The 27514-nt window shown below is 41.1% G+C and overlaps 1 protein-coding gene across 1 annotated transcript in view; it reads right to left on the bottom strand.

Moving 5' to 3' along the window:
• lck (LCK proto-oncogene, Src family tyrosine kinase) overlaps positions 1 to 27514 on the bottom strand; it is a 41136-nt gene that overhangs the window by 5267 nt on the left and 8355 nt on the right. The window contains exons 3-10 of the mRNA XM_034159582.1: positions 23993 to 24050; positions 23425 to 23515; positions 21236 to 21337; positions 21027 to 21130; positions 17320 to 17469; positions 17060 to 17212; positions 13556 to 13735; positions 9192 to 9268 (exon numbers count right to left, since the gene is read on the bottom strand). Coding sequence (XP_034015473.1) covers positions 9192 to 9268; positions 13556 to 13735; positions 17060 to 17212; positions 17320 to 17469; positions 21027 to 21130; positions 21236 to 21337; positions 23425 to 23515; positions 23993 to 24050 — 915 coding nt within the window. The remainder of the gene's footprint in view (positions 1 to 9191; positions 9269 to 13555; positions 13736 to 17059; positions 17213 to 17319; positions 17470 to 21026; positions 21131 to 21235; positions 21338 to 23424; positions 23516 to 23992; positions 24051 to 27514) is intronic.

Here is a 27514-nt window from a genome sequence, read left to right on the forward strand (position 1 = left end):
TGCAGCTTCTCTCCCCCTGCCATCCCCTCATTACCCCATCCCCGTAGAGACGGTGCCTGCTCCCAGACTACCAATAACCAGCAAAAATCTATTTAAGCATAAAAATTCAAAAAGAAAAAATAATATAACACCTTCAACTGCACCACAGACTAAAACAGTTAAATGTGGTCTATTAAACATTAGGTCTCTCTCTTCTAAGTCCCTGTTAGTAAATGATATAATAATTGATCAACATATTGATTTATTCTGCCTTACAGAAACCTGGTTACAGCAGGATGAATATGTTAGTTTAAATGAGTCAACACCCCCGAGTCACACTAACTGCCAGAACACTCGTAGCACGGGCCGAGGCAGAGGATTAGCAGCAATCTTCCATTCCAGCTTATTAATTAATCAAAAACCCAGACAGAGCTTTAATTCATTTGAAAGCTTGACTCTTAGTCTTGTCCATCCAAATTGGAAGTCCCAAAAACCAGTTTTATTTGTTGTTATCTATCGTCCTCCTGGTCGTTACTGTGAGTTTCTCTGTGAATTTTCAGAACTTTTGTCTGACTTAGTGCTTAGCTCAGATAAGATAATTATAGTGGGCGATTTTAACATCCACACAGATGCTGAGAATGACAGCCTCAACACTGCATTTAATCTATTATTAGACTCAATTGGCTTTGCTCAAAATGTAAATGAGTCCACCCACCACTTTAATCATATCTTAGATCTTGTTCTGACTTATGGTATGGAAATTGAAGACTTAACAGTATTCCCTGAAAACTCCCTTCTGTCTGATCATTTCTTAATAACATTTACATTTACTCTGATGGACTACCCAGCAGTGGGGAATAAGTTTCATTACACTAGAAGCCTTTCAGAAAGCGCTGTAACTAGGTTTAAGGATATGTTTCCTTCTTTATGTTCTCTAATGCCATATACCAACACAGTGCAGAGTAGCTACCTAAACTCTGTAAGTGAGGTATCTCGTCAATAGTTTTACATCCTCATTGAAGACAACTTTGGATGCTGTAGCTCCTCTGAAAAAGAGAGCTTTAAATCAGAAGTGCCTGACTCCGTGGTATAACTCACAAACTCGCAGCTTAAAGCAGATAACCCGTAAGTTGGAGAGGAAATGGCGTCTCACTAATTTAGAAGATCTTCACTTAGCCTGGAAAAAGAGTCTGTTGCTCTATAAAAAAGCCCTCCGTAAAGCTAGGACATCTTACTACTCATCACTAATTGAAGAAAATAAGAACAACCCCAGGTTTCTTTTCAGCACTGTAGCCAGGCTGACAAAGAGTCAGAGCTCTATTGAGCCGAGTATTCCTTTAACTTTAACTAGTAATGACTTCATGACTTTCTTTGCTAATAAAATTTTAACTATTAGAGAAAAAATTACTCATAACCATCCCAAAGACGTATCGTTATCTTTGGCTGCTTTCAGTGATGCCGGTATTTGGTTAGACTCTTTCTCTCAGATTGTTCTGTCTGAGTTATTTTCATTAGTTACTTCATCCAAACCATCAACATGTCTATTAGACCCCATTCCTACCAGGCTGCTCAAGGAAGCCCTACCATTATTTAATGCTTCGATCTTAAATATGATCAATCTATCTTTATTAGTTGGCTATGTACCACAGGCTTTTAAGGTGGCAGTAATTAAACCATTACTTAAAAAGCCATCACTTGACCCAGCTATCTTAGCTAATTATAGGCCAATCTCCAACCTTCCTTTTCTCTCAAAAATTCTTGAAAGGGTAGTTGTAAAACAGCTAACTGATCATCTGCAGAGGAATGGTCTATTTGAAGAGTTTCAGTCAGGTTTTAGAATTCATCATAGTATAGAAACAGCATTAGTGAAGGTTACAAATGATCTTCTTAGGGCCTCAGACAATGGACTAATCTCTGTGCTTGTTCTGTTAGACCTCAGTGCTGCTTTTGATACTGTTGACCATAAAATTTTATTACAGAGATTAGAGCATGCCATAGGTATTAAAGGCACTGCGCTGCGGTGGTTTGAATCATATTTATCTAATAGATTACAATTTGTTCATGTAAATGGGGAATCTTCTTCACAGACTAAGGTTAATTATGGAGTTCCACAAGGTTCTGTGCTAGGACCAATTTTATTCACTTTATACATGCTTCCCTTAGGCAGTATTATTAGACGGCATTGCTTAAATTTTCATTGTTACGCAGATGATACCCAGCTTTATCTATCCATGAAGCCAGAGGACACACACCAATTAGCTAAACTGCAGGATTGTCTTACAGACATAAGGACATGGATGACCTCTAATTTCCTGCTTTTAAACTCAGATAAAACTGAAGTTATTGTACTTGGCCCCACAAATCTTAGAAACATCATGTCTAACCAGATCCTTACTCTGGATGGCATTACCCTGACCTCTAGTAATACTGTGAGAAATCTTGGAGTCATTTTTGATCAGGATATGTCATTCAAAGCGCATATTAAACAAATATGTAAGACTGCTTTTTTGCATTTACGCAATATCTCTAAAATTAGAAAGGTCTTGTCTCAGAGTGATGCTGAAAAACTAATTCATGCATTTATTTCCTCTAGGCTGGACTATTGTAATTCATTATTATCAGGTTGTCCTAAAAGTTCCCTGAAAAGCCTTCAGTTAATTCAAAATGCTGCAGCTAGAGTACTGACGGGGACTAGAAGGAGAGAGCATATCTCACCCATATGGGCCTCTCTTCATTGGCTTCCTGTTAATTCTAGAATAGAATTTAAAATTCTTCTTCTTACTTATAAGGTTTTGAATAATCAGGTCCCTACTTATATTAGGGACCTCATAGTACCATATCACCCCAATAGAGCGCTTCGCTCTCAGATTGCAGGCTTACTTGTAGTTCCTACGGTTTGTAAGAGTAGAATGGGAGGCAGAGCCTTCAGCTTTCAGGCTCCTCTCCTGTGGAACCAGCTCCCAATTCGGATCAGGGAGACAGACACCCTCTCTACTTTTAAGATTAGGCTTAAAACTTTCCTTTTTGCTAAAGCTTATAGTTAGGGCTGGATCAGGTGACCCTGAACCATCCCTTAGTTATGCTGCTATAGACTTAGACTGCTGGGGGGTTCCCATAATGCACTGAGTGTTTCTTTCTCTTTTTGCTCTGTATGCACCACTCTGCATTTAATCATTAGTGATTGATCTCTGCTCCCCTCCACAGCATGTCTTTTTCCTGGTTCTCTCCCTCAGCCCCAACCAGTCCCAGCAGAAGACTGCCCCTCCCTGAGCCTGGTTCTGCTGGAGGTTTCTTCCTGTTAAAGGGGAGTTTTTCCTTCCCACTGTCGCCAAGTGCTTGCTCACAGGGGGTCGTTTGGACCATTGGGGTTTTTACGTAATTATTTTATGTGTTGTGTGGGCTGCCAGAAGAGGAGGTACTGCTGGCCCACCACCAGAAGGCGCCCTGCCTGAAGTGCGGGCTTCAGGCACGAGAGGGCGCTGCCGCCTCAGGAACAAGCCGTGGTGACAGCTGTCACCCATCACTAATCAACACATCTGGTATAAAAGCAGGAAGACACCGCCACCAAACTGCCGAGATATCATCTTCATCTGGAGGTAATATCCTCAGCCTTTTGGTAAATCTGTTTATTGTGAGTGTTTGCAGGAGAACCGGTCGTTTTTGAGGAGGCTGTGCGAGACGGCGCTCCTTTTCAGCTGAGACCGCTGCAACGCGCTGAGTGAGAGGTGGAGGTGGCATTCCCACCATTGTTACTGGGTGTTCACACACCCACCCTTTGACTGTCTTTTGCTTTCTGCCAGCAGTACCAGATCCGACACGCCGGGAAGGTGGCCACCTGGGGACTTCGGGACTTGGCGGCTCCAGTATTCCTCGGGTTCAGGTGGCGGTGGAAATCGTGTGGTTCCGGTTCGTTTCCAGACGGGCGTCTCCTATCGTCGAGCCTGCCCACACGACACCTTTTATTAATTGACTGTTGCGCATTCTGATTCTGCTGTGTTTGGTTGTGACATTCACACCAGTAAAGTGTTATAATTTGACTCCTTCCATTGTCCGTTCATTTACGCCCCCTGTCGTGGGTCCGTGTCACTACACTTTCCCAACAGTATGGCTTTTGCCTTACAATATAAAGCGCCTTGGGGCAACTGTTTGTTGTGATTTGGTGCTATATAAATAAAATTGATTGATTGATTGATAATTCTTCTAAGACAAAAAAAAACCCAAACCTGCCATGCCGAAAGATGTCTGGAGGCATGAAGAGCTGATAAGCTGGACAAATTTCTGACGTGATTTTTCGCTGGAGTGCAGAAAGTGCAGATGGCATTCTATACACGAAGTCAGTGCATGACATCACGGACGAATGAAAACAATTTTGGACTCCAATTTAAAGTTTGTGTTGGACTTCAGCAGCGGTGGAACATCAAAATGTAAGTCCCTTTTCTGTCTTTTAGAAATTAATAAAATATCAAATGACAAGGATCTCTTTTCACCATTATATAAAACAAATAATGACTATTTTTACATTCTTTGAATGGAGCAAGTATTTTCACCTCATGAAATATTTGTAACATTGAATTCATAAACATTCATTATTTGTATAATATTTTATCATTTTAAAACAAAGATTCTCAAAAAAATCTGAATCAGGCAGCAGTTTTTCGCAGGTGTTTACAATAATCTGTACTTCTGTCACTTTTCAGACATCCTGTGGTCAAGCTCCGCAATCCGCCGGATCCAGGATAAAGCTTCCCACATGCTGTTGAGCAAACATGAAAGTTTTAGGGGGATTTCCAGACCGCGTGTTACTGTTCATAGCAGACTTTGATATGGTGACATGACGGGTTTGAACCACGCTTAGCATTAGCATGTGTGGTGAACCATTAGCAGATTGCATGGCCTCTACTGACGATGTTGTATTCAGAATTCCGGACAAGTTAGAAGCTGTAAATCAAATAGTTTTGAACGTCACGTGTCTGATCTGGTCGGCTGCTTTTCTACTAACAATACAATTGAGAAAAAGAATTACGATTTTTCCTCATCAGAGACCACTCATGTTAGCGAACGTGAAGTCATTAACACGCTAACCAGTGCTAGCATTGCCATTCTTCAGTGTTGCCATGTCTGTCTTGGTGGCTTCCCTCACGAGTGTCCTTCACTCAGTGTTTGTGGACGGCCACATTTACAGACTGATTTCACCAGATATTTAGAATTTTTTTTGGCAGTTCTTGTTTCCACTGAAGTCTTTTGGCTGTCAGAATTTAGCATATTAATGGCATTGAATGTTTATGGAATGCAATATTTATTACTTTATTGTTTTTGTAGATATTTCCAATTAAAGGCCACCACTTAAAAAACACATTTGGAGAAGCTTCGGTTTTTCTGTTTTGATTTTATGGGGGACAAAAACATCAAAAAGTCAATGTGTGAAGGCGTTTAGTCGCGGTAACGAGTAACTACACAAACTGAATCACTGATTGTCTTCATCAAAACAAGGCGTCCAGGTGACTGCAGCGACTCACCACCGCTGAATGATTATTAAAATCTGCTCGATATGATCAGGTGATGATGTTACTGACGTCAGAGGCCGGATACGGCTGTTAGCATCAGGAGAATAAACATCTGTGCAGAAAATCACGTTCAAATGTCTCCTCCTGAGATGGTTTTTAATGTAGACAGTGACCTCTGATTTGACCTTTGTTGTGATGTGTGAGTTTAACCACCAAGTGTGACTGAAATTGCTCTTTGTATTTGGAAGCTGATGACACTCACACACACACACACACACTGCAGTAGCCTAGTTTGAGCAAGAAACAAAAAAAAAAACCTTCAGAATTTGTTGGACTCTTGTCTGTTAATTGTCACATGCAAATAATTTTTTTTTTTTTTTTTTTTACCATTTGATTGTTTTTTTGTTTGTTTTTTACATTTAAATGTATTTGTGCATCTGACCACAACAAGTTTCGTACAGTTTGTGCACCACTGAACATGCAGTTTTGTGTGTGTGTGAGTGATGCTTTTTAATTCACTTAGCAGGGTTGTAATAGTAAACTACTTCTACTGCAATCAAGCACAAACCTCTAAATTAGATCATCAAATGTCAGGAGGATGTATTTAGTTCATGCACTTGAATCAAGGGTGGTGTTGTCAGGGTTTTTTATTTCCAAGTTTTTCAGTTTCTGAATTCTTTTTCAGATAATTTTCACAGAACATTGGTTTTCTCTGTTATGCACAATTTGTCACTGCTTTTCTGACTGATAACTGGAAGATAAACAGGCATAAATTGGAACCTCCATCCAATTTTGGTGCTATAGGTAAATCCATAAGAAAAAAATGAGTGATTGAGGCAGTTTTGATTGAGATATAATGCAAAATGTACATTAAATGGGGTTTTCAATGTTAAATTTAAATGGCCACAAAATCCACAATCCAGATCAGATCCAGATCAAACTTTGTCAGGCGATAAAACAATACCATCCTACGTAACACGCTCAAATATGAAAGAAATTTGATCTTTTTTCACAGTTTTGAATTCTGGATATTCGTTCATTCTTAAAGGATAGGGATTTTTCCTGACTTTAATCTTTGACCTTTGACCTTGAAAACTGAATCAGTTCTTGCCTATCAGGATACAAATCCTCTATAAAAAATAACTAGAAAGGCACTTGGTAGAGGGCATTCCTCTGCCACGCCACATTTCAATATTGAAGGATGTGGATTCACAAAAGGGCAAACTATGCTGTATTCCAGAGTTTAATCCGGATCATCACCAAATTTGGACATATTCCACCAAATTTGGTTCAAATGCATTCAAAACTTTTGAGTTATCCTGTTAACAGACAAACACCGGTGAAAACATAACCTCCTTGGCAGAGGTAAAAACTTCATAATGATATTTGAAAATTGTGGGTTATAGGTTGTTCACAAACAAACGGGTGAAAACAGAACCTCCAGTTTCATTGGTGAAGGTAAATATACACTAATTATGTTTTTGTCCATTGATAGTTTTTATGGATTTTAAGCAGCCAGGATCTGTGTGTGTGTGCGTGCGTGCATGTATATAATCTCCTCATAGACATTCTGCAGACAAAACGGTGGAAACAGTCATCAGATGAAGCACCTGTGACAAACTGTGAGGTGTCAGAAAACCGTCCTACGGCGGCTGATGTGGCATCATTCTTCCTGTGGTTGTTTTCAGTTTTCATACCCATACTGTGTACTGTGTGTGTGTGTCAGGGTGTCAGCCAAAACTGCTTTACAACATAGATACTCACAAAGTGGACACAACTTGGTAACATTTTTACAATAAAAATCTGTTAATTAATGCAGTAATAAACACAAGCAGTAATTTAAACTTAAGTGTGTTTAACACACATTTATTAACTAGGAAGACATTTATTCAAACATTATGTAATTATAAAGACCATTTATATATATTTTTTTTCTTTTGTGCAATTATTTTGAAATTACTGTGTTTTAAATATATATATATATATATATATATATATATATATATATATATACTCAACAAAAATATAAACGCAACACTTTTGGTTTTGCTCCCATTTTGTGTGAGATGAACTCAAAGATCTAAAACTTTCCACATACACAATATCACCATTTCCCTCAAATATTGTTCACAAACCAGTCTAAATCTGTGATAGTGAGCACTTCTCCTTTGCTGAGATAATCCATCCCACCTCACAGGTGTGCCATACCAAGATGCTGATTAGACACCATGATTAGTGCACAGGTGTGCCTTAGACTGCCCACAATAAAAGGCCACTCTGAAAGGTGCAGTTTTATCACACAGCACAATGCCACAGATGTCGCAAGATTTGAGGGAGCGTGCAATTGGCATGCTGACAGCAGGAATGTCAACCAGAGCTGTTGCTCGTGTATTGAATGTTCATTTCTCTACCATAAGCTGTCTCCAAAGGCGTTTCAGAGAATTTGGCAGTACATCCAACCAGCCTCACAACCGCAGACCACGTGTAACCACACCAGCCCAGGACCTCCACATCCAGCATGTTCACCTCCAAGATCGTATGAGACCAGCCACTCAGACAGCTGCTGAAACAATCGGTTTGCATAACCAAAGAATTTCTGCACAAACTGTCAGAAACCGTCTCAGGGAAGCTCATCTGCATGCTCGTCGTCCTCATCGGCGTCTCAACCTGACTCCAGTTCGTTGTTGTAACCGACTTGAGTGGGCAAATGCTCACATTCGCTGCCGTTTGGCACGTTGGAGAGGTGTTCTCTTCACGGATGATGCGAAGGAGATGTGTTGCACTGCATGAGGCAAATGGTGGTCCCACCAGATACTGACTGGTATCCCCCCCCCCCAGTAAAACAACTGCACCTTTCAGAGTGGCCTTTTATTGTGGGCAGTCTAAGGCACACCTGTGCACTAATCATGGTGTCTAATCAGCATCTTGATATGGCACACCTGTGAGGTGGGATGGATTATCTCAGCAAAGGAGAAGTGCTCACTATCACAGATTTCGACTGGTTTGTGAACAATATTTGAGGGAAATGGTGATATTGTGTATGTGGAAAAAGTTTTAGATCTTTGAGTTCATCTCATACAAAATGGAACCAAAACCAAAAGTGTTGCGTTTAGCATTTACGTTGGAAAGTGCTGTAAGTAATTTATGTGACCTTTTATTTAATCCATTAAAATCACCTGAGAACTAGTTTTTGTTTTCAGGACTAAAGGTGTCAGCAGATGCATAAAAAACACACACAAATTCCACATTAAATAAAACAGTACATGGCTAAATGGTAATTAACCGCACATGAACACCATTAGTAAGTGATTACTGAACACTAGTTAATTCTTAAGTCATGTCAGTTAAAGTATTGTAAACTGCAGTAATTTGAGTGAACTGTTAATCTGTACTGAGACTGAAGGATCCTGTTCATTCGAGATGCTGCAGAACGTCTTATGGTGAGAAAATATGAGCTTCTCTCACCGTGACCTTATTTTTACAGTTTAGCCGGTTCTCTTCTTGAAAAACACTGTGGATTTGTCCTTTACACACCCGCACACACACGCCTATTATTATTACAGGATCAGTGTTGAGTGTAAACCTCATTGCAACAGGGGTCTGTTTCCTGTCTGTGAGGATCTGCTGTGAGCAGAGGAAGTGACAATAAACAGAAGAGCAAGCGCTGAACCGAGGGGAGCCAAAAGAGTAAAAAAAGCAGTGTCTTGCCTGAGAGGCCATGTCAATCAGAATGTTCATGGGCAAACTGCTTCCTTCTGTGGTTTTCAGGTAATCCACGAGGCTACCTGTACAAAAAAAGAAAAAAAAATTGTAGAAATATTACCGGTAACTTTCTACAGCATCAAAATGAAAGCTGAGAAGATCAATACACAAAATAATAACAAGAAATATTACTTTGTGGAAAATAATATCCATGTTACTGTTTTTAAAAGATCTTGTTTATGTGCAACTGGAATGAATGAAAATACTGAGACGTGTTGCCTTGCAGTACTTCTTACAGTAAGTTACACACTGTTCAGGCTGTTTGTAACTGGATATTTACTGTGTCGTGCACTTAGCTGTGCACGCTGCCTGTGCCTTAGCTGAGATTACTGAGAGTTCTTCTGTTTCTGTTAATGTCACATTGTGTGATAAGTGTCTGCAATGCATGCAGGTTGTTACAACTATTAAAGGCTTATCAGCAGTTTATAATTTTCATTTCAAACTATGTTTAAAGTCCAGACCTCTGTGATGACTGTGGGTCATGATTTTCGATCTGGATCAGGTTAATTTTTTGTTTTTGTTTATCTAATGTTTCAGTTTGTTGTTTGTAGTTTAGCAAGTCAGCACTGCTTCTGGATCTTCAGCACAGTCAGTCATTCACATTTTCATCAAATTATTTTAAGCCACTGGAAGTTTTAAGGATGCTGATTAGCATTTGTAAATAAAAATTTCAAATTTACAGAAATTTTCACTTATTTGAAAAAAAATGCAGCCTGTGTCTGTGCCTGTTACTTTAGATAGAAAGCAGCTGCTGCTTGCCACGCCACTGATAGGGATGTCCGTGACATATGTCACAGAAATCTAAAATGAGCTGTTTAATGGGTTTTATGTATAGGAGAATTTCTACAAATTCAGTCTTAGAATTGTGGGACAATGTAGATGCAAAGTGAGATTAAAAAAATAAACAACTTTTGCACAGTGTGACCCCTTTAAGGACAAACAGTTGGCAGAGGAACGTGTTCTTAATGAATGCAAACAGAAGTGTGTGAATTTTTCCAACAGATTATAAGATTGACAGTTTCCTCGGTGAAAAACAAGATCCTCCCCAGACAGGAATAGCTATTGGACCAGAATAGCAGATGAAATCAGGAAACATAACACGGCTGATGCATCATTTGTGATTTTGCATCCAGTTTGATTAGGACAGAACAATGCGTCTGGAACCAACTCAAACCACAGGAAATACTTCAGGAACAACGAGGCTTCATTCTGTCTTTTGAAGTGTGAGGTCGACAGAGTGACCTTTGTCAAGGTTACAAAGGGAAGCTGGAGTGGCACGCCTCATATTTTCCATCGCTGTTGTCTCTGATAATAATAAAAAAAATTAGAAAAGATGGGAATTCCCAGCTGTATCTAAGCGAGTGCATGTGAACTCCAAATAAAGAGATAAAGACGAGATAAAGAGTTCATTCTGTGTCCAAAACAATCTGACAAACCTTGAAAAGTCGTCAGGAAACTTCGGTTTTTAAAGGTGGAGAGATAAAACATTACTTTTGGTAATTCTGCTGCAGGTGTGAGAGTGTTGTGTAGGGGAGACCGGGGAGTGAGTCACGCTGCTTGTATGTTAGCCTGTAGAGAGCGCTGTGATGGGAAGATTTTCACTTCAATCTGACAAAAGCCCTGAGTGATGTAAATGGCAGTTTTTGGCCTTTAACCGTTTGTTGTGGTTTCTCAGATGTCAGCTAATGTTAGTTCTAGATTTTCCAACAGGAGTGACTGTACACGTATTTGTAAATGTATTGATTGATCTGATGTGGTCCACTGGAAAACCTGATGCTCCAGCAGATCCAACGTTATGATCTATCTGTAGGAGGTTATTCATTGTTGTTTGTCTGCAGAGTTTCTCTACCAATAAAAAACTGGTTTTATTTAACTTTGGTGTCGTTGTCAAACCTCAGGTCACAGAACAGCTGATGAGATTTTCAGGCTGATCTGTATGTGGGTATCTGCTTGTCGTCTGGTGGCCCAAGAATGCTGAATTCTCTAAACAAATTGTAAAAGTGTAAGTTCTGCTTCATGGAACAGAAACCAACCAACCTCAAACCAAATGGCGTTACTTTTCGACCGCTTCCTTCCTTGTGGTGGTTTGTTTCCTCCCAAAATGTTAAAGAGCCATTTTTGACATACTTTTAAAATCAAATTCAAAAGTTATAGTTTGTGTAGATCTGGGTCCTGATCCAGACTTAGACCTGAGTTTTACTCCACATAGAGAGTCAGATGCATCCTCCGCATGTCTGGTCATCTGGGGTTCTGGAGTTCTTTCAAGACACTTGCGTATAGATAACGCACTTCTTCCGTAATTTCCACCACAACACTGTAATGTCCCTTTAAACAGTTTGCATGAAAGATTGTTTGGGTAGTTTCTATGGAGATAAACAATGACATCAGATCACATGTATATAGTGCCAAATCACAACAAACAGTTGCCCCAAGGCGCTTTATATTGTAAGGCAATGGTGTGGTGGAAATTACATTTACAAGGCCAATAGTGCCCGTAGTTAAAGAATCACCCTTGTATTTATAAGCTTAATTTGATCACTTCTTGAAATGTCAAATTCTCAGATGTAAAGTCCATCTCTCCTCTGGATTATCTTTGACTCACAGCCAATCCAAGACGCTGGAGAGGGTCACATGGTCTGTCTCCTGCACATCTGTGATCCTCCCTGAAATTCACCACTCAAAGCTTAGAAACTCAGAACAGGCCTGTTAACCTGAAAACACTTTTATTTTTATTTAAATGTGGAAAAAAATTGTTGGGGGGGGCAAGCAAGAATAGTGTTGCAATTTTTTTTTTTTTAAGGCAGCAGCATACATTTTTTGACATTAGTTTTCATCAATAATGGATTGCATTTATCCAAAAAGGAATTGTTTTCCAGCAGCACCAGAGAGCAAACAGGTAAGTAATATTATTTTATAAATATACTGTTTTGGAATGTTTCAGGTCTCTACCATGTAGTTCCCAGTGGGTAGTGCTGCTGGACTGCACTGTGCATATTTTATAAAAAATAATAATAATAATCCATTGTTTTAAAATATTTTTCATATATTACACTACTTTTGTGACTGAATGACTTTGATCAATTAATTTTTAACACCAAAACAGTTTGTTTATGTGAATAAACATACATATTCACTGAAGATTTAAAGAATTTCTGAAAAAAAATGTCATATTTTCAGCATTAGAGCCAAATTATGTTTTACACGGTATACAAGACAAATATGTATCTCGTATTCAGAAAGCCAAGATTGTTCTGAACATTTTGACTACGCTATATGTACCTTAAAAGTGGAATTACTGAAAGTGTGTTAAAATTGAGAAAATGTACTTCCATGAATGTATGTAGAAACTTTTACTATCAGCAGAATTTACACCAAAAATGGCTCATGTTATTTCAGATTGTAGCACTTCCTTTAGCATTCATAAAGATGTCTACAAAAATGTTTGTCTTGGGGTTTTTTTTCACATGCTTTACCTCCACATCTGTTATTTTTGATGAGTGATTTCAATGGGTTTTTTTAAAGACACCTGTTGAGTTATACAGGCTTGCTTATTGGTGTATAACATGAACCCTTTAAATCAAGCAAGGGTGCGTGTTAAGAATCCCCAGTCTCCCCTACATGTTTCACTTGTTTATGGCTCAGGCTCTGGACTGGAGCCATCATCATCATCATTAGGAGCTTCTGGGAACAATGAGGTGGTGAATCACCCTCTGATTTGAACATCCCTGCCGTCTCAGACTCGAGGGTCGATTTCCCCCTTTGAGCGTAAACATGACCTGTACGGAAAACTAATGAAAGTTCATGTTTGTTTTGAAAGGCTTCAGCACGGACCAGCAATCGCAGGGGGCGGGGCACGAGGACACGCTTAAAATAGGCTGTGAGAAGGCCCGAGTGATTTGAGAAGTTGTGCAGAGGTCTGATGAAAGAGGTTCAGGTAATCCATGTGAATGAGTTATTATGAAAAGGGGGAAGCAGCCAGAGCGGCTCAGCCTTTTGTTAAAGTCTGCGTTCCACCTCCTGGTGTCCGCCAACATGTTCCATCCTGAACGTGTCTGACTCTGAGCTGACTCTAACCATTTTTTCTTTGCTCCAGGTGCAGAACTAATAGTGATGTCACTGTCATTGAAGATTTGGACAACCTGAGACATACGTTAGCCGACTGACGTCACCTGAGACGTCATCTCAATGAAAAAAAATCCTTTCTTGGTAACTGGTCTGCAATTGTTTCTTGTAAATACCCAGAAAACAGATGAGTTGTCTCTTTCGATGATCACTGCACAGCAGTACCGCCTCGTGTGTTTTCTACCCACCGTTTTCCATGTACTCTGTGACGATGTAGATGGGCTCCTGGGTAACCACAGCGAACAGACGGACAAGATGAGGATGCTGCAAGTTCTTCATCATATTGGCTTCAGCTAAGAAGGCTTCCACAGACATGGTACCCATCTTCAGATTCTTAATCGCCACCTTCCTGTCGCTATTGTAGACACCTACAAATGCACATTTAGTTATTACTTAAGACGAAGGCTTTAGCTGCCAATATGTAGACCTCTGTTCAATTCCACAGCTTTCTACCTGTCTGTGTCCTTGGACAAGATGCTTTAACTACATCATGTCAATCCACCCAGCTGTAAATGGAGAAGTAACCTATAATGGACTGGCGTCCCAACCAAGGGGCGTCTTAGCCTCTCATCCACGACACGCTAAGGAATCCAGTAATAAGCACAAGCGCCAGTGTGCTTCAATGTCGATATAAAAGATCTTTGGCAAATCTTATAACTCAAAGAAAAAGTGTTTGAAATAGGAATTTGGTTACAGTCGCCAACAGGTCGGGTCCAATCCAAGACCATAAGCCGCCTTGAGTTCTGTATTGGCAACCACCCAGGCAGGCAATTGATCTATCCCTACCCCCTGAAAGTAGCCGTCTATCTACCACAACGAGATGAAACATTGGCATCCCGCTGGCCTGTTCCAGTTGCTGGGGTCCTCATCTGTGTACTTGTTCATGCATAGAAAAACCCACCGTCATTCCCCGAGTCTCTAGAAGTAAGCATTTGTTTGACACAAGGTTGTTCCAGTGGTACGCAAGGATTCTACGGAGAGACCATGTAAGAAAAACATCCAGTTGTCACTTTATTTCACTGGCTAGTTTCCAGAGGTCACAACCTTAGAGTAAAACTGGAACCAGCAGAACCCTAAAGATTTGGATCTTTTTCTTCCTGCTTTGCCAAACACATCTATCCAGTGGCGTCATGACTCCATAAGCTCTTCCCCTGCACAGTCATCGACCCTTTTACTGAATATACAGATTGGTTAATGTTGTGACAGTAACATCTCTACTCTACTTGGGCTAACCATGTGCCAGGCTTGATGAGACAGTGGCTGTAAAGTTACAGTACCAACTACTATGAGTGGAACCAAGGATGTTCATACTGTACAAAACAGGTTTGGGATGGCAGGGCCTCAACTTGTCAGAGGTAAATTAATTTAACGGGATAATTTTACTGTTACTATATATCAAAAAGTCTTGTCATATTTTTGCACTGAAAATAAATCTAACAATATTTTGTCTCCTAATATGCATAGTGCTGCCAAACCTGCCTTACAAGTGGGATCTCGTGCAGCTCCAGAGCACGTTTAGCTCAAATCCATCACCCATCATCTGCTATACGTCAGTGAGCATCACGCACCGTGTAAGTAGTGTGATATTAGTAAGTTACTTTTCATAGTATTGCTCCATCTTTTACCTGCTACAGAACTCTTCCAGCTCATTTCTTTTCTAATCAGCACGGGTAAACATTTGGCAGCGTGTGACAGTTCCTCCCATAATTCAGGCGTGTCCAAGGCCAGTGTTTGGATGAAGACTGAGAAACAAACACTATGCCAAGAGCAAATATAAGAACATGTTGTAAACAGAAAGTGGCTGTAAAGTGTGCGTGCGCCGTGTGCTCGGCCCTGTTTGACTGCGAGGCAGCAGGTTGTTCTGAGTGCTGAAGTGTGCTGATAAATGAAGATGGAAAATAGAGCGAATGTAAAACCAAGGATTTAAAAATTAAAGCGCTCTGGCACAGCGTTAACTGATACTTTTTTACCTTAATGCAGCACGACCACAGTTAGACCTGTATATTTAGGACATTGTCTGCTAAGTCGCGCGGTGTGCCGCTACGTCTGTCACAGGTTCATTCAAGTGTTACAGGTGGAAAATTGTTGATCACTAAAATTAAACCAAGCACCCTCCAGCTGAGCTGTAACATTCTCACGCTCTTGCTCAGTCACACCGGTTCGGTCTTTCTCGCTTGGTTCCACCGGTCTTTACAGGCCAGGTCCTCCCCTCTGTAGCTGGTTCCTCTCAGAGCCAGCAGCATTTCCAGGAAGAGTTCTTGTGTTGCTGGTGATGTCTCTCTGCTTGATAGATGTCTAATAGTCAGTTAAGCTCTTATGAGACCTCTACTGATGGTGCATGGCGTCCGTTTGAGGTTAGCCAATTTTCTGGCCCCACGTCTGACTTCCTCAACGCCATTATAGTTTAGTGAATGATCAGGATACCTAATTTTATGCAAATACAATGCAGACAATACCAACAGAAATACTTGTGACACTACACTAACATGTTGGAGATATGCAGCAGACGTCAACCAGATGTTTCCACGTTTCCAGTGAGAAGATGCCCACAATTTCTGCAACTATTGGCTGCAACAGCAGTTGTATTTGCTATTGAATGATAACATCTTTTAAGCTTTTTCCATTTTCCACAAGCCAAGTAAAATCATAGTGCAGATTGTAGCAGGACGTTATTGCCTTGTGCCAGGTTAGAATGCTGAGTCATGAACATCGGCTGGAAAATACCTTTCATTTCCCACATGAGTGAGGGAGAAGCTGAAGGGACTTACTGGTGCAGCAGAAACAGCATGTTGGGACACGGAGAAGTGTTTGGCTCGATTTCCATCAAGAAGGCTGCCAATTTCTGTCTCCTTAATTAGAGGAGGAAGACTCCTAAACTGTTCAGTGCTTACGTGGACTGTTGAGTTGGGTTGTGAAAGCCAGTGGTTTAGGAGTCTTTGTTGGTGAGGAAAGGTTTACCGGCTTTGACTTGGCAGAGTTATTGGATTTCCTGATTGCAGCACTTGAGAGGCTGAGTGATGGAGTCCAAGTGTCTGGGTTTGCGATTGTCCTCGATCAATGCTGAGATCCAGACTTTCAATGACTTCCTGAACTTGGCCATCAGAAGTGTATCTCTATGCAGCAAAAGTGATGTCTTTGGCTTCTTGGCCTTTGAGGTAGAGACAGGTTTGGTCAGAGCTTATAGAGTTATGGGTTCACTGGACATCAGTTTTTGGTGATGCTGTTGGCATGTTTCAGCACCCAGGTGCCACATTGTTGAAGACCCTGGCGGTGGGAGAAAGCCAGGAATATACTCACATTTCACCTGACTGTGACACATCAAGGGCTACATTTGAGAGGTTGGGATGGTCCAGTTGTCTGCTTGGGTGGTTGCCATCCAAGGCCACAGACTGTTCTGGATGGCATCAGCACAAGATGCCTGAGCTGACCTGACCTTTAGAAATGGGGATCTCAGGATGGTCCCTCCATGGCTTCACTTGACTTTCTAGTCAAACAGCTCAAATAGGTCTATAAATGAGACTGTTTTTAAAAATGTCTTCACCAAGATCGCAGAAAAATGCAAAGTCAGCCAACATTGCACAGGCTCTTTTACATAACGTGCACGAACAATTGACCCCATACCTTTATTCTCGACTAACTGATCTGGATCGGGTGGTAGGTAGTTTCCACCGGCATCACAGTGTGTCACTCACCCATCCAGACTTCTCCAAACTGTCCTGCCCCGAGTCTGCGCTCCAGTTTTAGGGACTCCCGGGGAATCTCCCACTCGTCCTGCCACCATGGTTTCTGGGGCGCCCTAGACTGACATGGCTTTATCAACCGCGTACACAAACCGTCTGCATCACCTGAATTGCAGAGTTCAAAAGTCTTTAGGTCAAGTGGAAATGATGTAAATGATCATAATCATAATAATGACTGTATTTGACGCATCTGATTTAAACTGAGCACATACGTGAGTGATGCTGTACGAGCTCTTTGAGGGAGTTAAAAGATATCTTGGCTGTGATGTAAAATCCACCACTGTCCATGTTCCGGATCCTGTAGTGCTTGACTCCCTCACCACTATTGTGATCCAAATCCCTCACCGATAAGGAGTAGGATCCTGAAACACAAAGAAAACATGCTGAGCTTGTTTGATGGTTCAAATTTCTATGGAGAAAACATACAGGTTTTGAATGGTCTCACTGTGTGTGAATTTTCAAACGAAATGAATGCTAACTAAGCTAGCATGGAGACGTATGCAGGAGAATCTCCAAGAATGTTTTGGAGGATCTCATATTTTCATATTTTATGCCACCAGCGAACACTGATATCTAACTTAGGTCGGTTAGGGTTAATATTTAGGCATCATCTTGAGAGAGTGAGGAGTTACAATTAAACACACACTAGCTAAACTAAGCTGGCATGGAGAATTCAAAGAGAATCTCCCAAGTACTTTTCAGATGCATATTCTTGCATTTTAATATTTTTATACCAACAGCAAAGGCTGATTGCTTACTAATATAGGTTTGGGTTTGGGAGTTGCAATAATGAGATGGTGAGGTGTTAGGGTTACAGTTAGCTATGCTAGCACAGAGACTTCAAATTGAAGAATCTCCATATTTTCATATTTTTATACCACGAGTGAAGGCGATTTTCTTTCTTACATATACTCAACAAAAATATAAATGCAACACTTTTGGTTTTGCTCCCATTCTGTATGAGATAAACTCAAAGATCTAAAACTTTTTCCACATACACAATATCACCATTTCCCTCAAATATTGTTCACAAACCAGTCTAAATCTGTGATAGTGAGCACTTCTCCTTTGCTGAGATAATCCATCCCACCTCACAGGTGTGCCATATCAAGATGCTGATTAGACACCATGATTAGTGCACAGGTGTGCCTTAGACTGCCCACAATAAAAGGCCACTCTGAAAGGTGCAGTTTTGTTTTATTGGGGGGGGGATACCAGTCAGTATCTGGTGTGACCACCATTTGCCTCATGCAGTGCAACACATCTCCTTCGCATAGAGTTGATCAGGTTGTCAATTGTGGCCTGTGGAATGTTGGTCCACTCCTCTTCAATGGCTGTGCGAAGTTGCTGGATATTGGCAGGAACTGGTACACGCTGTCGTATACGCCGGTCCAGAGCATCCCAAACATGCTCAATGGGTGACATGTCCGGTGAGTATGCCGGCCATGCAAGAACTGGGACATTTTCAGCTTCCAAGAATTGTGTACAGATCCTTGCAACATGGGGCCGTGCATTATCCTGCTGCAACATGAGGTGATGTTCTTGGATGTATGGCACAACAATGGGCCTCAGGATATTGTCACGGTATCTCTGTGCATTCAAAATGCCATCAATAAAATGCACCTGTGTTCTTCGTCCATAACAGACGCCTGCCCATACCATAACCCCACCGCCACCATGGGCCACTCGATCCACAACATTGACATCAGAAAACCGCTCACCCACATGACGCCACACACGCTGTCTGCCATCTGCCCTGGACAGTGTGAACCGGGATTCATCCGTGAAGAGAACACCTCTCCAACGTGCCAAACGCCAGCGAATGTGAGCATTTGCCCACTCAAGTTGGTTACGACGACGAACTGGAGTCAGGTCGAGACCCCCGATGAGGACGACGAGCATGCAGATGAGCCTCTGACAGTTTGTGCAGAAATTCTTTGGTTATGCAAACCGATTGTTCCAGCAGCTGTCTGAGTAGCTGGTCTCAGACGATCTTGGAGGTGAACATGCTGGATGTGGAGGTCCTGGGCTGGTGTGGTTACACGTGGTCTGCGGTTGTGAGGCTGGTTGGATGTACTGCCAAATTCTCTGAAACGCCTTTGGAGACGGCTTATGGTAGAGAAATGAACATTCAATACACGAGCAACAGCTCTGGTTGACATTCCTGCTGTCAGCATGCCAATTGCACGCTCCCTCAAATCTTGCGACATCTGTGGCATTGTGCTGTGTGATAAAACTGCACCTTTCAGAGTGGCCTTTTATTGTGGGCAGTCTAAGGCACACCTGTGCACTAATCAGCATCTTGATATGGCACACCTGTGAGGTGGGATGGATTATCTCAGCAAAGGAGAAGTGCTCACTATCACAGATTTAGACTGGTTTGTGAACAATATTTGAGGGAAATGATGATATTATGTATGTGGAAAAAGTTTTAGATCTTTGAGTTCATCTCATACAAAATGGGAGCAAAACCAAAAGTGTTGTGTTTATATTTTTGTTGAGTGTATATATAGGCTGGGGTTTATGTTTAGGAGTCATAATACTAAGGCAGTAAGGTGTTAGAGTTACAGTTAGCTATGCCAGCAGAGACTTCAAGCAAGAATCTTCAAGTACTTTTCAAACACTTATTTTCATATTTTTATAAAACCAAGGAGGGCTAATTTCTTAGCATTAATGTTTTGGGGTTACATTGAGGGACTGAAGTTACAGTTAAATACACACTAACTAAGTTAGCATGGACAGCCATTATAGTGACTGGGTCAGGCTAGCTAATGTAGTGTGACTCACTAGATAACTATAAACTACCTAACTAATGGGCAGCTGCTCATTAATAAATTAATAAGTGCCTCTTAGGGAGTATGTATTTGTCCTCTCAATTGTTGTCTCGTAGCAAATTGTATTAATCTTTTTTTTTTTTTTAGCAGTTTTCCTTCAGTATTCACCCTATTGGGATATCCCATAATTCCTTGCATGCCAGAGAGTCATTACAGTCTAAACCACATAGAGAAACCACATGACGATAATTGCAAATGAACAATAATTATACTACCAAAATGTAATTTTTTCTGCTTGTCATCATATTAATAAGAGACTGAAAATTTGCTAAAACAAACATTCCAAATAATCCATGTCTGTTACGTTTAACCTGGGTGGAATTTAATAAACACAAACTGAATTTCAGACATGTTATATATGTTACTCTGGAACAAACTGGACAAACAGTGCTGTAAAGGACAAGAAGCAGGACATTAAATAGCAAACTTCACTTTCCCCCAGAACGACATGAACAGGAAGCGATCGCGGCTCACAGCGATTCCCATTGAAAATAACGGAGAAACAGCCTGAGCTTCTCGCATGTTTACATAAAACAAACACAATAACAATGTCTATAAATCCAGAGAATATATTCATGAGAGTTTTAGGCACAATATATATACAAAGCGTTTTATGTTGCAGTGTTAATGCTGTTGTCTGTGTATAGCGGTTAAAGTGCAGCCTGATCAGAGCGTCTCAGTGTTACTGACATCTCACACAGCAGCGACCTCTGTGAAGTTTTGCAAGATTTTGTGGGATTTGAAACCTCAGTAGGGTGAATGGCCAAATTTTATGAAACTAGAAAATGTGGCATAACTGCCACCGCCATTTTGGATGCTAAGTATTTTGTTTGTTTGTTTAAATTTCTGAATTCTTTGTGAACCTGTAGAACATCTAATAATAGAAAAAGACAAAGTTAAGTTGAGCCACAAACACCTGGTGTCCAAACCAGGGGAACCCTTGCAGTTAGATTTTGGTTTGTGCTATGTAATGCCCACACATCACACTTATGCTGATGCATGAGAATGAAACAAGTTAGAGACATAATCATATGCACATTTGAGACATAGCAGCATTGAGCATTATTACACAAAGGTCAGCTGACCTGGAGTTGTCTCACTCTCTCGAATCAGGAAGGAACCCTGCGTATTCCCAGGGGCAAGAAGGAGCCTCATGGCATCATTTCTGGAAACATTCTTAAAGAACCACCTGCAGCACAGACATACATATGTTTCACACATTTAGTTAACCACTTCCTCTCCCCAGCATTGCAGCAAACATTCTGTGACATGGAGGTCGAGGGATGTGACATACGGTTCAGTCTCTACGGTGTTCATTGTGACAACAAAATTGTACGGGATGTAGCCTCTCTGGCCGGTGGTGAGGGATTCAGCCAAATACCATTCTGCATCGTCCCTGCAGGTCAAAAGGAACAACAGGAGGTGATAGATTGATTTAGAATTTTCCCAGTTAAAAGTTATGAATACATTTACATCATATTACAATAAAGTTTACAGTGCCCAGCCCACCAACTTTTCCTAAGCAACAGCTCTATCTGTCAGTCATCCATGTGGGAATTTCATTGCATTTGTCTCATGTTTTTGCATGAAACACATCTTGATTTTAATTGCTAATCTGCTCTGAGCTACATTTCTGTAAACTGCAGAAATTCTTGGTGGGTAAGGTTCTTGTTCATGTGTAGTGCCATGGTGTGACATGATTTAGCAGTGTATAAATGAAATGAAATTAAAATGTATTTAAAAAATGTATTACTGCTAGTTGCATGGCTGGTTCTCTGACTTAGTGGTTGATTGGTTGCCTGTGTGATTGGTTGTTTGGTCAGCTGATTGGTTGGCTGGTCTGTTAACACAGCGATGGTTTAAAATTTTACAAACCAAGTTCACCTAAATTTGTAGAGGAGACGAAGGGATGGTGGGAGAGATGTGTGGTCTAAGAAAATGCATCGGCATTGTGAGATTGAGTATTTACATTGCCTGAAATTTAAATATATTTGTCCTTGTCTCTAGTTGTTTGTTTCTTTTTGCCATGTGTATTTGTGTAATGCTCTTGTGTTTTTTGTTAACATGTTGTCAATAGATTGCTGTAAAAAAAGAGAAAAAATATACAAGAAATATCTACAATGTTACACAATGAATACACTATATCAAAATAGTGTGATGTGAAACACATTAGGAGGTTCAGATGTCACATTAATCTGTGTTTGGCATAATCTGTGATATCTGGGGGCTCGTCCGGGATCTGTTTACAAAAGATCATTCAGCCATAGAGGCAATATTAGTCAGTCATGCAGCAAGTTTCTCTTTTGCCAGGCACACAAGACTGAGCACAGAGGTGCATCAGTGCTGAGGATCCCAGCAAGTTGTGCATGCAAAGTGGATGCCCACACATCACCTGGCTGTAACAGATAGATGGCTACTTTCAGGAGGTGGGGATGGATTAGTTTTCTGCCTGGGTGGTTGCCACTCAGGTCCCAGGGCAGTTCCACACAGTGTGATGAATGTGGCCTATGTGTGGCACCAGTGCATGCTCAGAGACCTGAACTGCAGAATTTTGTGAGTGTTGGGCTTCTTTAATAAATACATGAAAATACACAACATACTTCACATTTGGAATTTTTTTGTTTGACATAACCGATGAGACTTTAAGTAGAAGATAACAAATGACTCATTGAAATCAAACATTGTCTGTTAACAGAGTTGTACATGTTAGGATTCGCTACAGGTTTTCTTTATAGCACTGGTAGGAAATTGTTTCACTGAACAAAATGAGAAGGCAATTTGTTCTCTGGTGCATCATAACATTGTTTGACATTTTCCAGAGTAAACCAAAAAGTGTGTGTAGCCATAATAATTCTGTATTCTGATAATATTTTATTAATATGATCATTTTCAGATATTGCAGTTTTAAACTGTACAACTGAAACAGGTTTAGCTAAACTGAAACTTAATCTTGTAAATATTGATCTAAGCTGTTAGTTTGCCTTTGTAGGTCATAAATCTTTGCTCAAATATGACAAAAAAGAATGACTATTGAGCTATTTTATAAAAAAGCAAATAAGTAAATATAAGTTAATTTAGCACTTCAAAGTTCCTATTTCCATATTCTAAAGTCATCTTTATTTTTATAGTTAATTTGCATTTGAAAATAACATTTTTTATATATATATATATTACATGGACCCTGAACACCAATGTTTTGTCAATTAAAATATTCTCTCATAAGTAGGTTATTGTTTAATATTTAAGCAGAAAAGAAAAATTTCACACAGCTTGTGTAAAGTTTCTATTTCAAACTGAGACCTGATCCAAAAGTGTTGGAAACTTCTGACAATTAAGACTCTAATTGAAATGTTTTCTTCATTACCTTGTTTATATATTTGCTAACAGTCATGTGAGATCTGCCACAGCACAAACATGTAAAAGCTTGTTGATTTATCATTAAATCTATGACCAAAATCCACTTCTTGTTAACCATTCACTCACTTGTTGAGGAGCCGGAGGTTTTCTCCCTTCTCAAAGCCGAGGTCGCCCTCATGGTTTGGCTCATAGCTGTATTTGGCCACCACGAGGTTGTCTGCAAAACAAAAAATGTAAATATGGTGCAAATATTATTTTTCCATTGATTATATTATTTTGGGGTAAGACCCCAAATTTTACTATTCTGGGCCTGCTCAAAGGTTTGAAATTTTATTTTATTTTTTTATAATTTGTTTTTAATGAAGTTAAATAGTTTTATATGTTGTTGTATTTATATATTGCACAATTTATTGCTGAATTTTTTTCTTGCTCACAGCCTTGCTTGAATCACATCACTTTTTTTCCCATTTCTTTCTTTTTTCTTGACATAATTTACAAGTTTTTTTTTTGTTGTTGTTGTTTTCTATTTTTGACACATTTTACATTTTTCCACCACTTCTTTGCCCACCTGCACCCCCGCTGCCAAAAGCCACAATATAGCGTTTGTCACTCCTGGGGCTTCATCACTGTCCCCAGTGATGTCACAAAAGACACAAAGCAGCACTTTATATAAAAAGAAAATAAAAGCTGTCACCTGGTAAAGGAGAGGTCGGAGGTGAATGCTGTGAGTACGGAATCAGCTGATCTGTGTACTGAAAGAAAAACAAGATTCTATTAAACATAATCAACATCTGATACATTGTGTCACACGTGGTTTTCTCACCTAATCCTCTTCTAACATCACATAAACATGACAACAGGAAGTACAGAAAACATAGCTTCCTTCTGTTAAACAAATCTGAAAATGTTTCTGGGTTCAATCCTTCAGAAGTAGCTGATCTGATCCATCTTTTACTTCTGTATATTAAAAGCCAAATGGCCTCTGTGTACATGTATGCGTGCATGCTTTGGGTCAAGGATGAACGCTGCCAAAACAGAACATTGATAAGACAAATATTTTTGGAGAAACTACAGATATTAGCAAACAACAGTGAACAATGGATGTTGATAATTACATTCCAGATTCACACATCATTCCAGCAGGGAGCAGTAAATCAATTTATCAATTTCAATTCAATTTATTAAACTTATAGAAGCGCCAAATCACGACAGTGTCGTCTCAAGGTGCTTTACATAAAACATCTCAGCAATAAAAACCAAAACAAATGAAATAAAAAAAAAATCAAAGATCATGATCAAAAAGTTAAAAGCATGATAAAAAGTTAAAAAGGCAAAAAAAATAACAGAATAAAAGCATAGTAAACAATATATTAATCATATAAAATAGAAAACAAATGCGTCTTCAGACGCGACATATATATACACTCAACAAAAATATAAACGCAACACTTTTGGTTTTGCTCCCATTTTGTATGAGATGAACTCAAAGATCTAAAACTTTTTCCACATACACAATATCACCATTTCCCTCAAATACTGTTCACAAACCAGTCTAAATCTGTGATAATGAGCACGTCTCCTTTGCTGAGATAATCCATCCCACCTCACAGGTGTGCCATATCAAGATGCTGATTAGACACCATGATTAGTGCACAGGTGTGCCTTAGACTGCCCACAATAAAAGGCCACTCTGAAAGGTGCAGTTTTATCACACAGCACAATGCCACAGATGTTGCAAGATTTGAGGGAGCGTGCAATTGGCATGCTGACAGCAGGAATGTCAACCAGAGCTGTTGCTCGTGTATTGAATGTTCATTTCTCTACCATAAGCCGTCTCCAAAGGTGTTTCAGAGAATTTGGCAGTACATCCAACCAGCCTCACAACCGCAGACCACGTGTAACCACACCAGCCCAGGACCTCCACATCCAGCATGTTCACCTCCAAGATCGTCTGAGACCAGCCACTCAGACAGCTGCTGAAACAATCGGTTTGCATAACCAAAGAATTTCTGCACAAACTGTCAGAAACCATCTCAGGGAAGCTTATCTGCATGCTCGTCGTCCTCATCGGGGTCTCGACCTGACTCCAGTTCAACGTCGTAACCAACTTGAGTGGGCAAATGCTCACGTTCGCTGGCGTTTGGCACGTTGGAGAGGTGTTCTCTTCACGGATGAATCCCGGTTCACACTGTTCAGGGTAGATGGCAGACAGTGTGGTGAGCGGCAGAGCCGGCCCAAGGCATACGCCAACTACGCGGTCGCTTAGGGCCTCCACGCCACCGGGGGGCCCCGAGAGCACCGAGACGTTGTGATAAAAAAGAAAATATATACATGAAATTAAAATAATATTGAATAATTTAAACAAAATTGTATTACACCCGAAAAAAATAAATTCATTTTGACAAAATACCAATACTAGGTTAATTGATGCCTCCTGTTGGCTGCTGCCACCGTTGGGCAAATTTAGATGCACCGCTTGGGTCAGGTGGTCGATGACTAATCGTGAGGAATGAAGTGAGTGCAAGTCATGTCTCAGAAAAGAAATTATCCCTCTGGAATGGAGAAAAGAAAAAAGAATAAGTTGGAAGACGAGAAAAAACAACAAGACAAAGGTAGGTTTGCATGTCCAATATTACAATTTTTGTTGTCATTATTTGCGAAATGGGGCTGTGAGCATGGACTGGGCCGCCGGGCCACCCGCCCTCGACCGCCACCCAATCCTCTCTGCACCCGACCCCCATGGCCCCCTCTGCAGGTGGTGAACACACAGGAGGGCGGGCCCATGTTGCTCCTTCGGGCTGAGCCCGGCCGGGCCCCATGGGCTAAGGCCCGACCACCAGGCGCTCGCGCGCGAGCCCCAAGCCCAGGCCTGGCTCCAGGGTGGGACCCCGGCTCCGCCATACCGGATGACGTCTCGGTCCTTGATCTTTCACTGGTCATGGAGGTTCTGAGCTGCCCTTAGTCTGACCCGGTGCAGCGTCTGCAGTGATGCGGTCGCTGTATCGGACCGTCATGGTGAAGAGAGAGCTGAGTAGCGGGGCAAAGCTCTCGATTTACCGATCGATCTATGTTCCGATCCTCACCTATGGTCATGAGATTTGGCTCATGACCGAAAGAACGAGATTGCGGGTACAAGCGGCCGAGATGAGTTTCCTCCGCAGGGTGGCTGGGCGCTCCCTTAGAGATAGGGTGAGGAGCTCCGTCACTCGGGAGGAGCTCGGAGTCGAGCCGCTGCTCCTCCACGTCGAAAGGAGTCAGTTGAGGTGGCTCGGGCATCTTTTCCGGATGCCCCCTGGACGCCTCGCTGGAGAGGTGTTCCGGGCACGTCCCATTGGGAGGAGGCTCCGGGGAAGACTCAGGACACGCTGGAAGGATTACATCTCTCGGCTGGCTTGGGAATGCCTTGGGGTTCCCCCGGAGGAGCTGGGGGAGGTGTGTGTGGATCGGGAGGTCTGGGCGGGTTTGCGTGAGATGCTGCCCCCGCGACCCGACTCCAGATAAAGCGGAATAAAATGGATGGATGGATTATTTGCGAAATGCTCCGTTCGTTTAGTGTAAAGTGCTTTAGGTGTCTTAAAGTCAGAGGCGACTGCAAGGGAAGCTCAGCTTCCCCTAAAATGTCAAAAAATAAGTAATCGAATATATACTGTTGTGTGTACATGTCATTGACTAAATATGCGCTACAACGCACTCAACTTTTGTTCAGAATCAGCTTCTCATCACTGGTAATGACGCGGCTTTCCTCTCACTCAAACCTGCAGCTTCACAGTGCTTTAAACAGTGTAGCGATACAAACCATGCAGCGAAACGAGACGAGTCATTGGATAAATGCTGGGCTTTGTCCCGCCCATCGGACGCTCAGCGTGTCTGGGGGTCTATGGGGCAGTGGGCTGGCCTCGGCAGGCCCGGACGCTCATCTTCTGCATGATGATTGGATGATCTGTCTGAGGCTGAATCCCGTTTTGATTGACAGTGAAATGAGCGAATCAGCGATCTTTTGGTGTAAACATCCGTGGGAGCATTTTCATTCTGTTCTGAGTTGAACCTGAGACTTTCCTAATCCTCGTAGCAGCATTTTCTTTGTTATAAAATGACTAGTGACAAATCGAGCTTCTATTTCTGTTTTTTTTTTTTTTTTGTAGCTGCTTGTGTTTGGAGACTGACTTCTATCACTCTTTCTGACTTCTATCGCAGTTTCTGTCCCTACCGAGCAGCG

The sequence above is a fragment of the Thalassophryne amazonica genome, chromosome 19 (assembly GCF_902500255.1).
Source record: "Thalassophryne amazonica chromosome 19, fThaAma1.1, whole genome shotgun sequence".
Taxonomy (NCBI): domain Eukaryota; kingdom Metazoa; phylum Chordata; class Actinopteri; order Batrachoidiformes; family Batrachoididae; genus Thalassophryne; species Thalassophryne amazonica.